At 34.8% G+C, this 14,653-nt stretch overlaps 1 protein-coding gene across 1 annotated transcript; it reads right to left on the bottom strand.

Moving 5' to 3' along the window:
• Nucleotides 1-2,149: 2,149 nt before the first annotated feature.
• LOC112527989 (L-ascorbate peroxidase 3-like) lies at nt 2,150-14,210 on the bottom strand. Its single transcript, XM_025138868.1, has 9 exons — nt 14,023-14,210; nt 13,821-13,945; nt 12,098-12,147; nt 11,439-11,504; nt 11,235-11,283; nt 8,240-8,322; nt 7,987-8,066; nt 7,777-7,879; nt 2,150-2,560 (listed from the first exon to the last, which is right to left on the bottom strand). Exons 1-9 carry the CDS (start codon nt 14,133-14,135, stop codon nt 2,369-2,371), a joined length of 861 nt encoding a protein of 286 aa, XP_024994636.1. The 5' UTR covers nt 14,136-14,210; the 3' UTR covers nt 2,150-2,368.
• Nucleotides 14,211-14,653: the final 443 nt, after the last annotated feature.

Below are 14,653 nucleotides of genomic sequence, written 5' to 3'. Positions count from 1 at the left end.
GGTAATAGTCATAGAGTTGAGTTTCGATGAAAAAAGAAGTTATGGTGAGAAAGGATTTCTTTGGATCAATCCTAAATGAAAATCAACACTAATAAAATGCACCAGACCAGTTCTTGTACCAAGCGCAATTCATAGGGTGGAGTGAGATTAGAAGTGATCAAGGGTCCGGATTCTCTATTACGCTTCTCACTAAACTCATATTCTCACACGATCTTTAATAATTCATATATATATATATATATAGTTCTATATTACACTATAAAACATTTGATAAAAAAATCAATTTTTTTAAATTAAATATTAGATTATGCTTAATAATAAATAATTTCTTACCACTCAAGTTTTCAATTTATTATTACATATATATAACGTTTTAATTTAATGCAACTAATACATAAACACGTTCAAGTATAAGTTAAGTCTTAAACTTGTATAATACAACAATATACTATGTAAATTTAAGATTTTATACTTTGAATAAAAAATTACATTAATTTATCATTCTCGATTTAAAATATAATTTTATATCCGTTATATTGCACAAATATATATACACCTACGGTTTAGTCCAAACGAGAACAATGTCAAAATAAAATAACACGAGAAAACTTATAACACATGTGCTTTTAGACTAAAAGTCATGTGATTAGGATCGGTCAACGTTCTTAACATCGCCAGGCCAAGTATTCATAACCCCTACCCCATATGTATTGGCCGAAGTTGAATTACATGTGGTTTTTAGTTTAAAAATCACCTATGAATGTGTGATAACATTTTATGTTCTTTCACTTTGACCATGTTCTCGTTTGAATCTCCTCTCTCTTGCTTGCTATATATAACCTTCTTCTGAGAATCTAAGAATTAATGCATCATGTGTTTTTATATGATTTTTTTCATCTACGGCTAGAATTTAACCTAATTATTAACATTAATCTGTTTCACAACAATGCATCATATGTACTTGGTTCAGAATGTAAACATTTTTGGTGTGTTAGTGAAAAAAAAAGTACATAATCGGATACATATGAATAAAACACGATATAAAACAAATATATGTTAATTAATACATCAAATACTATATTTAGATGGAAAAAAATCATGTAAAATAAAACCTGAGAGTTTTAATGGATCTGATAAACATATATAATACCATTTATTAAGAATAAAAATAGAAGTTAGCATAAATGTTATATTTTTTTCTAAAAGAAAGCCCAACTACAAAGTTTGGCAACTTTTTGGTTATGGTGGATGGTGGAATAAATAAGAGAAAGGGTTAAAAAGGGGGGTTGAAGGGTACCAAACACACACTGCCAAACCTGGTAAGACCAATTGCATGAGTTCAAGAAGGTTGGGGTTAGGTAGATAATGGATGGATGGATGGATGAAAGAAAGAAAGGAAAGAAGTTGGCTGACCCTCTTCAATTATTTCCACATGCCACGCACTGCCAAAAACCTAATCATTCCCCTCTCTTTCCCATATCCATCTTCCTCACTTTATCCTCCATAATAATACACATCTACTATCTCTCCACCACTTGTACCCTATACATCAACACTTGTACATTCTTCTTCATTAATAACCTCTATTATTTATTTTATTATAGTTTTTTTTTAAATAAGAATCAAAACAAAGTCGTTACACTGGATTTGTTAATCTCAGTGCGACGTTGATTAGTACCAAATGGGTTAAAAGCCACATGCTACAGCTATATTAAATCACAAGGGTGGTGTCTGATTGGTTTGAGCTTGTCTCCAAAGATCAAAAGTACCAGGAGGTCCTAGGTTCAAATCCAAGGAGGAATAAAAATCCCCTTGTGGCCACGGAGGTTCAAATGTTGTGACTCCGGGCTATCTGCAAAGCAGGTGGTCACCATGGGATTAATCGTCTCGCATAACGGGTTGGATATCCAAGTTAATCATATATATATATATATATATATATATATATATATACACACTAAACAAATGAATTAAACTATTTTAAGTAAATGTTACTCAACTTCAAATGAATTAAACCAATAAAAAACAGAAAACTTGAAGTGGAATAAAGTTTAATAAAATAAAGCAAAATAGCATGTGATCAGATCTATAACTTGATTATTTTAATTAATCCAACACCAAGGAATTTAAGTTTGTACATTCTGGTTGTGGTTGCAAACATTATTATGTTGTGGAGGGTTCCATTATTATTTAGGGGTATTAATTTATCAAACTGAAAGTCAAATTATCTTGAATTATAATGATAACAATGGTATTATGTTTATGCGCAAATCCTTCTAATACATCTAGAGTTCAGGGAAATAATATGCTATAGCAACTTGTATCCCATGCATTTAAAAGTTGTACCTTGATGGTTTTTAGCTTTAGCTCACTTCATCTTTTTGCGGGCTTCGTAAACGTAACTGATGATCACCACGGCAGCAGCAACGACAACCCCGACGGCGCTTTGAGCCAATATGACGCCGTCTTTTACTTTCGGCTTTGCGGAACCCGAGATGAATCCTAATTCAGAGAGTTTCTTGTGTGATGTTGCATAATCATTAAAGAATGCATCTTCATCCTGAATAATTAATGGTCAATAATTTAGCATAACATGGGAGGGACGTAAAACTAGAGCAAGATATTAATATGATAATAAAAACAATGCCTACCAAATGAAAATTTATATATCTTACAATTGATGTACAACATTAATCACACCATATAATAACATAAATTTCGAAAAAGATGTGTCAACCAATCAAATAGAAGAGGGGAATAGGTGGGTCTTGATGTCTATATCTAATATGTGTGTGTATATTATATATATATATATATATATATCAATTTTCCAACCTCCACAAATGTTGTTGGGGTCTTTATCGTAAACCAATCTAACCCAGTATATCTTACTTAAAGTTATGGTATGTGCTGAGACTTTATTATACAGTCCACAAATCTTGAACATACCAAACCAAACTAGTCTCTTATATTCTACTCAGAAGTGGGGTCTTCTGTTAGGAATATATTATGTGGTTCGGTAATTCTATTGAAATAATAAATGAAGAAAATCACATAGTAAAATTATAAGATAGAAAAACCATCATATGTGACAATTTCTTGCGAAATTCAGGATGGGTTTATCGACTTGAATCAGGCTTCATATCCAACAAAATACTTTCTCCTACCAAATAAACCAATGTAATAGGAACCCACAGTTTATATCAATCAAAAAGCAAAAGATTCATACCATCAACCCAAATTGAAGACAAATTTGACATGGAAAAGTCAAATGATGTATTTAAAACTGACATTTAAGAAAACTTAGAATTACATGAAGGCATAATGCTTATAAACTTTAAATCAGAAAAATAAATAATGAGTAATGAGGGCATATTGGGTAGGTGTTGAAACAAGCAAATGGTCATCACTAGCAATTCAGAAAGTGGATTAAAATTTTGTACCGTACAACTACTAGTTTCAGATAGAATCTAAGCCATGTTCCATCCAGGAGGATTTTGGTTTCACATGGCTATCCTTGTACCTGTATAAGAACACAACCTCTGTGCAAGGTTGTTGGCAATAGGTAAGACTCACTATTATTCTAAACTTCATAGGCAGGAGAGGAGGGGACAATAGATTTAACAATGGGAGCAGACCAGTAGTCAGAGTCCAGAGAGGGTCCCAACTGTCAAAACTAATAATCTAGGCGGTCAAGCTCAAAACCAATCACACAAATGTCTTTGGCTTTAATGTTTGTTTGTTTATATGTTCCCACTTTATTTTCTAAGGTTAGGTTTGTACCCCATGATAGGACGTGTTTAGCAAGGTGAGGGGTGGGGTGGGATGGAGGTGGGGGAGCTGGTTACAACCATAGTGCTCCATAAAGTAATTGATGTCCAGTTATAGTCCAATAATGAGGAATGCAACATAAGTTTCTGGTTGTAATTACATATTTGCCATTACTATCACAACTTACTAATACCCTTAAATTTTGGTCCACAAGACTTCCCTTATTTGTGATTGTTGAAGGGAGTTGTAAAAATTTCACATTATTCTACAAGTATCAATCTTCTTGTTCAAAGTTAGTAATTACATTTTCGTGAAGCATGTTTATATTTATAACCACGTAAAAACTAAAAACAGATAAATAGCTGAACTTCTAATGGTTTCTCTCCTTTATCTACCTTACCAATGCTTGAGCATAAAATATAGTCCGTTAGTCCTACAAGAAGCGTCCCTTTTTCCTTTTTTGGGAAATTCTCAAGAAAAAGCAACTGTCCTAAACAAAGATGGATGGTGTCTTGCAAGTTATCTAGCTATTCCCATGTAATGTAACAAACATTTAGTTGGGGCATAATCCTCTTAGCAACAGACTGGATGACATGGTTGAGTTTAAAAGCTAACAGGATCCAGTAATATTAGTCTGATTAGTGGCAAGGAGGTGGTTATGAATCTCATTACTGCATATATCACTTAACTAGACTTGAGTGAATGTATTAGAAGAATTTTTGGAGCTAGAAATGGTTTGGAAATAACATTATTTATTAGCGATACTTTTATAGAAGTTAATGGTCATACAGTCACAAGTATCGAGAAAAAAATCTTAAAAGTTTGCAGGGGTTTATGCTTTGATGCTTGTTTTCTTTAGGAAGCATGACGCACCTTGTAACCTTCAATAGTAACTGGAACTCTAGCCATAAATCAGGAGGTACAAAAGGCTATTGGAGAAAAGAAGGGGAATATAAACTCTTGCATCGTTGTAAGAGTGCAGAGAACATAATCACATAGAAATTAGCCAAAAGCAAAGCTAAGAAAGAGTAATAGAAGCTAGAGGTAAATCATATCAAGAATTGTAATGCCTTAACCTATGCTCCATGACCTGCTTCCATAATTTCATCGTATGACTAAGCTTAACCCCTTTGTAATTCATACATCCCTTTAAGGAACTCCTCTATTCACATAGCACCCTCTTCATTAATACCCTAGCGGACCACTTATGATTACCTTCCCAAGGGCTCCCCAAACCATTAAGAATTGGGGAGTTAAAGCTTTTCTTCATCTTTGTTAGTTCTTTCTTCACATCTAAACAGTCTTATTCATTACATAGACTTTCAGTAGTATCATCAAACGAGTCACCCCAACAATATTATTATTGAACAAGTAATCATAACCTCCTCATTATTCTTCATCCTTGTCATCAAGTTATTGGCTTTCCTCTTTGATGCATTTGATGTAAGTTTGATCTTTTAGTTTTTCCTTCCCTCGTATTAGCCAAATTGTAAACATCATTGCCCTTTCTAAATTCTGGTTTCTTCACAGAGAGATACGAGGCAAAACATTTACATATGGTGTCCAAAAATTTAGAAAGCATACGATACAATCTCAATGAGAATGATGTGGCAGGCTCTTGAGATAAGCAAGTCCCTAGTCACTACGATGTATGTGAATATGATTAAGGAAATATCTGCTGTCGACAACAAGAGAGATTGTTCCCCTGTTGCCCAAAAGTTGGGACCAGAGATCAGTGTTAAGTCATTATCGTTTTGCTGTAGTTATGGATCAGCTCATGATGGGCATACAAGATGATATTCCATGGTTTATGATTTTCATGGATCATATTGTCTAATTGGTAATACTAGGGTACATATTAATGAAAATTTGAATGGTTGAAGGAACTTTTGCTATCTTGATGGTTTTAGACTAACACAGATTAAATTACAACTTTAGAGGTGTAGATATTTGATAGTGTAGCAGAATAGATGATGAGGATGTTAGTCATAGGATAGAGGGTGGATGATGGCTAGAAGCTTTAGGAGTTCCATGAGACCAGAAAGTTCAACTAAAGCTGAAAGGTACATTCTATAGGATGAAGGTAAGACTTTTATGATCTACAATTTAAAATTTTAGCCACCAAAAGACGAACATGTAACAAGAGGAATCTAGCATGAATGTGAAAACTGAGAAGTGAGATGGCTTTGTGGTCATATCATATAGTTACGATTAGAAACAATATAACAGAGAAGCTTGGGATGAGGTAAGACTTGATTATGATTCAAAATGTTGAGCCACCAAAAGGCACATGTAACAAGAGGAATCTAGCATAAATGTGAACACTGACGTAGCTATGTGGCCATGTGTGTGTGTATAGATATATGTGTGTGTGTAGAGTGAGGTTCTGGGAAAAACCCCCAAAAAAGTGAAAACTAAGGAACACCCTAGAAACCATTCATCTATACAGTATGCACGAGTGTATACAAGTAATCTGTAAGTAATTTCCATGATATGCACATGTGTATAACATGCACACGTGCATAGAAACTAGAAAACCATCTTCAATTACTTGTATGCACATGTGCATATGTACAGATGAATGGTTACTAGAGTGCTTATCGGTTTTTCATTTTTTTGCGGTTTTCCCCTGAACCTGATCCTATATATATATATATATATATATATATATATATATATATATATAATCAATTAGAAATGATAGAAGGAAGAAGCTTGGGGTGGCACCCATTAAAGTCGAGTCAACATCGGTTCAGAAGAAGCTGAGGAAACACCACACTAGATGTTTTTAAACATATCAAACAAGGGCATTTGGATGCATCAATTAGAGAGGAGGTCTGTATGAAGAGTGAGGTCATACTGAAAGAAAAGGTCAATCCAGTTTAACATGGGAGAAGTAGAAAACATAGATTTGATATATGTATACTATATAGTTGGCCTCAAATAGGACCACATAGATGGATGAAATATATCCAGATCCTAGGGGGTTTACCTTCTTTCAGTTTCTATCAGGTTTAGTCTAGCCTAACAATGCAGGATAAAAGGCCTGTGATTTTCTTAAATGAAGGGCTATTGCTTTCCTACCCTTGCTTACCTTTATTTTGGAAGTACTATTCTTGGTAGGATCCATATGTCCCTACTAACCAATTAACCATATAGATGATAAAAACTTTTTTGCCTTCACCTACCTCTTGTTCCCAACACTACAAAGGGAAAACTGGAACAGAAGAAACAAATGGGGCTGTTTTAATTATAATGTCGAGTCAAAAGGGAACAATTAACTTTGGGTGGAGCGATTGGGTGGAGCGATTATCTATTAAGGCTTGTCAAAGCTGAATTTTACCTCCACAAATCAAAGAATGCCACCTTTCTAATTGGTACACACTCCATTCCATAAAAAACGGAATACCTTTTTCAATTTTGGGGTATCCTGCTAAATTGCAGATTTCAAGTTATGTTATCCATATACTCATTGCCATCAATACCAATATATTTGACGCCATTGCCTCTGGCCTGCAAGACATCCCGAATTGGTTGTTTTTGTTGGAGGACTTAAATATGTGACTAGAAGTCAAGCAACTTCATGAAACTATGTATCCAGTTGAGCGTTGCTTTTTTTGATGGGACAGAGGAAGTACTAAAAACTTTACTCCCTCCATCCCAAAATAAGTGTCCACATTTCTATTTTAGTTTGTCCCAAAAAAAAGTATTCACTTTCAAAATTAAGGATATAGTTTCCATTTAGTTAATAAAAAGATAAAATAATTACACAATTCTAAAACTATGTACCTTTTTTATCATAGACATTATTTTGGGATGGAGGGAGTATTGTTATTTTAGTACAAATATAGGACCAAGAACGCTTTAGCAGGATAAGTATGAGTTCTAGCTTTCATATCACTTTCTTTTGGTGGGCACCTCAGTCGTTGAAATAAAATATTAGAAGTTTCCTCCCTAAAGATTAAATTTAGTTGGCATCACATTTGGTTATATAACACAGTATACCTTGGCATACAGCTCAACATATTGGCGGAATGCTGGATCATCCAGCAATGCTATATCCGTAGGAAGTTTCAACAGCCCCTCTGATTCCCCTTTCAGAAGCTCCCTGGTTCAACAATATTAGTGCCAATTTAATTAAAAAAGAAAATAAAAAAGCCCATATTAGTTTACTTAAACAAGACAAAAGGAAAACGAAGCTTCAGTAAGTTTTACACAAAATATGAGTTATCGAATTTCAGCGGCTCTCTAGTCCAAGGACCATCAAAGCCTGATCTATCTGCATGTGCTTTTCCCTGTAGCATAAGAAATTACAGCAAGAACAAGCAAAATGATTAACATGAGTAGCAAAGATGCTGACATGTTTCGAGATGATGACTTGAGATTGAAACACAAGCTTTGGGATAGATTGCTGCAAGAAAAAACAAGTATTTCGAAGGTATTAATCTAACAGTAATTAGCAACTTACCAGAGTGTGTCCTCCTGAAAGGGCTACAATATCCTTGTCAGATAAACCCATGCGATAAAATATGTCCCTCAAGTGTGGTGCACCTACAATTAGCAGAAGACATCAATAATAGAATGTAACTGATCTTTACATCAGTATATGGCTGAGTGGATTAAGAGTAACGTCTGAAGATAGTACCAAACAAGAACACAAATTGCCTAAAGATATGCACCCCTCTCCTCCTTTGTTCCACAATTAGAGCTATACTCTGGCTTCAAAAATCAGACCAGTCATTCTCAAAGTTAAAATTTGTGGACACTTAATTTTCTGAAAACCTTTGATGCTTTGACAAACCAAACTGAGCTTTGTAACAAGTAATACTTAATGAAAATGATTGGTGGTAAGTGGCCAATACAATTTATATCAGTTCCGGATATGACAAGGACTAGGTTTGACATCAAAAGGTTCAAGTGTTGATTGTTTCTTATCTTTCTTTGAAAAGGAACTTTTATAAATTAGAAAAAAGGAACAGAGTGATGTAACTATTGTTGAATAATGGAATGACTATTATAAAAGAGTCCATACTTCAAAACATTTTAAGAGTTCACAAAGTAAGAATTAGTATATCTAGAATGAAGCCAGAGCCTGTAACATGATGGTCAAACACAAACTTGGGCACTCAGGCCTCAGCTGGTACTTCAAGATTTCAGAATCAGAGGAAAACTACTTTTTATTGGCTGTGTTAGTAACAAGCATTTAACCCAGGTCCTCATATACTCTACTTCAGCCTACTTCCTCATCACACACTTAAATGGAGAATCCTTGAAATAAAATGCCCCCAATTTCAACTCATTGAATGATATCAGAACAGGGTGAAGTAGGATCTTTTATACGACAAACCATGTCAGACAGCAAGGTATAGTGTATTCCAGTTGGACCATCTTATGTCACATACAAATTATAGATGATGTGTCTGTATGTGATAACTTTTATGGATGCTTGACTAAAATTCTCGCAACTCTAAATAGCATGTAGCCCATGCCATGGAAACCTCCAGCAAAGATTGTCTATCATTTTACTATATATTAATGTTTGAGGCATGATTGCTATTCCCTCCATCCCAAAAGAATTGCAACATTTAGTCTTACATGTAAATTGATCAGAAAATAGTTTATCATAGCAAATTGTCCAAAATACCATTGTTGCAACAAGAAGGGCTAATGGATAATTTATCCCATGAGAGGACATGTTGAAACTCTTGTGGGACATCCCAAAAGCAAAAATGTTCCATTCTTGAGGCATGGGAGTATTTGCCCATCTTAACTCCTAGCTGATGATGTGCAAAGGATTGGTGACAAGTCTGTTTTGGGATTTTAACTAGCTTATGGAACCATTCATAAATAGCTTTATCTATTACTAGAAAAGTAGTGTTCAAATACTATGTGGCTTGGTATCAAGTAATAGAAAAGTAGGAAAACATAATAAAAGTGATAAAGTAAAGAATCAGAAATTAGAATGCAACATATTGTAATTGATTTTAGCTCTACTATACCCCCCTCAAGTTGGACAAAGGGATAAGAAATCTAACTTGGAAACGTTGTCAGAGAACAGGGAATTGGGCAATGGCTTGCTGAGGATGTAAACCAAACATGAAGCACACAAATGAGACTTTTATGAACTTGATCACGAATAAAGTGAAAATCAATGACATTATTTTTCATGCAGCTGTGCAACACTTAACCTGGCGCAAGTTTGTAAAACCAATATTACCCTTCTCCCATGTTCACTACTTCTCCCATGTTGGTTGACAAAAAAGAGGCCGACGGAACTCATGAAGGATATTAGAAATCCAACTTGCTTTAGCAACTATGGCGGCTATACACATATAGTTGATGGTAGTTTTGGTTATTTAATGGTATGTAGTGCCATTCTAGTTGTATTTGGTTTTACGTAGTGCACTCCAGCTTGACCTTTGGGGCCTGTCCCATGAGGTTGAGGGGCTATGCATGTTGGTGGGAATCTCACCTTGGGTCGTAATTCTCTATTTCTTATTAATAAAATTTCGCCGAAGGTACCGTCCTACTTCCAAAAAACTACGGTAGTTATAGCTCTACACTCTGCTTCAGTACAGGACCTGGCCACGGATTTTTGTTTTCTAGAGGACCAACTAATAGGATTAAAGCCAAAATAGCCTAAATCAGTAGAGTCTGTAGCTCAATCAACATCAGCATAGACAGAGTATGATTTAAGTAGCATCAAAGAAGCGTGATAAGTATGCTTTAGATACCAAACGAGTTCTTCCATGGTAGCCTAATGATCATGCGAGGGATAATGGAAAAAATTCAGACAGTTTATTCATGGTAAAAATGATATCTAGTTGAGTGAAAGACAAGTAATGCAATTTGCCAATGGCCGATTGGCAAGTCTTAGCATTGGTGGGTGGTGAACTATCATTTGGTTGTGTTGGTTTTGACTAAACCATGGAAGCAGTGATGCCATTGTAGTTATGAATATTGAACTCCTGTGGCATGTCCATTAATAATTGGATTGGTTATGCACGATCCGGAAGATCATTAGCTGATAAATGAAAATTTTCTTATGGTCCAAGGTTTTGTGTTCTCTTGAAATTTGAATCCTTAAGCCGATTATCCAATTAATTCAGGAGTTGAACTACTAAATAGTTATAACAAGATTATCAACATTTTTAGCTTTAGGGGTTTTCACTTGATGAAAAACTAATGTGGGATTTGCCCTGCTCATTCATTCTTTGAAAATATCAGGATGGTTAAGTTTGTTACAGGAGTTCTTAAGTGAAACGCTGACCTCCCTTTACAAACATCATATTTCCACCACTATATGTGTCTTCATCCCATGTAAGCTTCTCAACTTTCAGTAATGAAAATGAGATTTTCAAAGTTGATTCAGGAAACATCTGGCAACTACCAAGAAGCTAATGAAAAAAGAAATTACTTCTTACATAATATAATGGTTGATATAAAAAATTAAGATCAAAAACCTTTGGTAGCATTCGGGAGTCTTCCTTCCTTCGGAGATATCTTCGAATCCTAGAAAAAAGATAGGACATGTCAAGAGAGGTAAATTGGCTGCAGGAATAACTCCCATTATAAGACATAGGACCACTCCTGCAGGAAATTAAAAAGAAGAAAGAAAAGAACGAAAAACTTGAAAAGAAAACAAACAAGTGATAAAATCAAGATACCTTTCTACCAGGAACAAAGTCAACAGTAGGCCCACCAGTAACCTCCACGGCAACAACGCCTGCAAGCTACAAACAGAAAACCTATATGGGTCAGTAGTCAGTTAACACTTCACATGTAAAGCATGTACTGTGTGTGCTTGTGTGTATGTTAGAATTCAAGTTAAGCCATTGTTAGGAATATAGTGCAACAAACACACTATAACACTGTGAACTTAATAACGTGATACCTTAATAGTAAGGAAGAAATGGACTAGTCTTTTGCAATCCATTTCTCCCTCCCTCTCTCTTTCTAGCCTCTCTATACTCCCTCAATCACCCAGCTACTGTTACTTGACCACTATTTAAGTAAGAAATGTTGGCATTTAAAACATTGGCAAGAACAAGGAATAAAACTTTAAAAAAAGGTAACCGCTACCCTGTTGTTGGACAACTTCAATCTGTTTTAAAATATGAACAAGTCTCATGGAGAAAGGTATGCACAGAGGGTGTTCAATTGGCATTTCTTTTGCAACAATTCGAGTCATTTTAATAGGTCAAGTCAAGTTACCACTTACCACAAACAATAATCTGGAATTTACACATCTTTATGAGCAATCTCAACCACAAGAAACCCTTTTTGTCTAAATTTATGAAAACGAACTTGGTATCATTGAAATCACCTGATATAGATCTGCATACGTAATCCTTGGATGTTTGGACTTTATTTCTTCTGCATTGTTAAAGTAATAAACAAAAGAATTGATCAAGTCAACATGTTTTCTCTTTGTAGAGGCAAACATTAAGTCTGGTATGAAGAATGATGCCAAAATTGAAAATAGAGCACAAGACTTTGCCTTTGGTCCAAAACTAATTGGGGTAGGCTGAAAACAAGAACATTGGAAATTATAAAAAAATTAACAATCTTAAAAGGGAATAAAAGAGGCTCATTGCCCCATACACAAATAGCAGAAAGGGATAACAGAGGATGTCTCTTTTCCACATGTCCAGGAAGCTCACTATACCAACATAACCTCTGAGCCAAAAGTACAGAAAAGCACTACTTAAAGAACAGAATGATTCGGGAAGAAGCACTACACCTAGGAATCAACAACACGAAAACTTTGTTATAAATTATCGAGTAGAACACCTGGTAGAGAGACCCAATCACGATCATACGATGATTCACTCCTTCAAAAGACCCAAAAAACTTATAATTATGTCACCCACAATGTGCAATTTCAAGATGACTTGGCAATACCCAATACCAATCCAAGTCGGCTTACAATCATCAAGCTAATGTTCTAGAAACTTTAAGTTCTTCATAGTAGACCAATATTCAATGGGCTCCCTCTTTGGCCCATAAAGAAAGTGGCACCTGGGGACGATTATTAATTTTACTGTTGGATCTTCCTATCATAAAATCTGAATTGGTGCATGTCTGAAATCACTTCAAGTTTGCAGCATGCGCTTATACAGTCTCAAGGAAAACCTTACAGCACCCATTCAAACACAGCTCTAGTTCGCAGCATGAGCAAATACAATCTCAAGGAAAACCTTACAGCACACATTCAAAGACACCTCTAGTCCAAATCCTAAACCTACTCAGCCTTCTTGCAATACTAAGAATGAGCCTGCAAGCTGGTGATTTGATGACTATAATATCTAGCAACAACAGAAATTTTAATTAATACAACCATGAACTACTAACATTTTATTAATAACCAAGAACTACTAAGAAAAAGAAGTGGACCAGCAACACAAAATAAATTGAAGAAATATAAATTTGGCATCATGAGGCCTAAGGAAACATTTTCATTTTTCTTAAAGCTCGTATTGATGTAGGCTCAATCAAAAACTCATGAATCATTATTTATTAGTAGCATGTAATCCAAGATGCACTATATGTGTGAGTTATACTAATTAACAGTCAGCAATCATTTAGCCCGATAACTAGTTGATAATCATGAAATTCAACAGTATAAGGTCACATCAATATAAGATCATTCAGAGTTATTAACATCAAACCTCAACAGTACAATACTCTAGCCCAAAGACAACTTTCATATACTGCCAATGCGATCAACTAGAAAAGATATAGTATTTACCAAAAAAATCAATATCAACTTTATTAATTCATGGAGTTAACAGAACTAGTCTACTTGACACACGAAAGCCTAAATTTGAAATTCTCCCGAGACGGATGGAGTAACAAACTTCTCCTAGCTTGATTTGATAAAAAGAAAGCTTCAAATAGCAAAAATATCATGGCTAAAATAGCAAACATATTGCCCAAATCCTGTTCCTCAAAATAAGACCATTCGAGTAATCAATTAAATTGAACTAATTCAAAGATACAAGTTCAGGATAGCACTAGAAACTTGAACTATAAGATAAACAATTTACCGCAAAAATCAATAGCAATCTTTAATCCGTTATTAGAGCCATGACTATACTCCTCCTCGGTCCTGATCGAACCATTAGGACCTCCGGTCTTCGTGTTCACATCGTATGTTCCAGCATCATGCCACCTAACAACATCATCATCAATCTCAATCCAATCATCGATAACTTGTATACAAATGTTTAAGAGAAAGAGGGATCATACGCTAATCGAAGCATGATTGGTGCACAATTCTTGTTGGAGATAAAAGCGCGAAGCTCTCGACGAGCTTTATCAATCTCTTTCAGGTATTCGGTATCTACAACAGGCATCGCCATAGATAACTTCCACACAGTGATGGTGAAACTGTGTGTTTTCGTGGGCTCTGAGGACTAGGGGAAGAGCAGGCCACTGGTCTGAAGATATAGATAGGCTAAAATCAGGAGCCAAGGAGAAGCTGGGTTCCTGTGTGGTCGACTTTGATTGGTTATTCGTGCATACGGCAATTTTGAACTTTCAAGATCAGAAGTCAAAGTCAACCTACGTGGACTGAAAGAATAGTATCCATCATCTACGGTCTATGTTGTTTCATGTTGAAAAAACTACCATAACAATTGTAATAGGGGTGGCTAATGGCACCCCTATCATGTGCTAATGCCACCCCTAAGTAGTCTTTAATCATTGTGTTTTATAATTTTTTGTGTTTTTTTGTTTTTTTGTGATTATTACTTTTTATTTTATTATTAATTAAAGAAAATTTTAATTAATATATATTATTTATTTTATTTTCTGTTTTATTTATTTATTTATATTACATTTTAATTAATATAAATTATTAATAAATATATATTATTCA

This window comes from Cynara cardunculus (genome assembly GCF_001531365.2).
Source record: "Cynara cardunculus var. scolymus isolate 2C chromosome LG 15, CcrdV1, whole genome shotgun sequence".
NCBI lineage: Eukaryota > Viridiplantae > Streptophyta > Magnoliopsida > Asterales > Asteraceae > Cynara > Cynara cardunculus.
This window is presented reverse-complemented; position numbering and strand designations above follow the sequence as displayed.

What these genes read in the sequence shown, in the direction of transcription:
- LOC112527989 (XM_025138868.1), bottom strand. Translation starts at nt 14,135, where the DNA reads ATGGCGATGCCTGTTGTAGATACCGAATACCTGAAAGAGATTGATAAA. An exon ending in ACTTTGTTCCTGGTAGAAAG is followed by an intron (nt 11,284 to 11,438) that starts GTATCTTGATTT and finishes TCTTTTTTCTAG; the next exon opens with GATTCGAAGATATCTCCGAA. An exon ending in TTTCAGGAGGACACACTCTG is followed by an intron (nt 8,067 to 8,239) that starts GTAAGTTGCTAA and finishes CTTATGCTACAG; the next exon opens with GGAAAAGCACATGCAGATAG.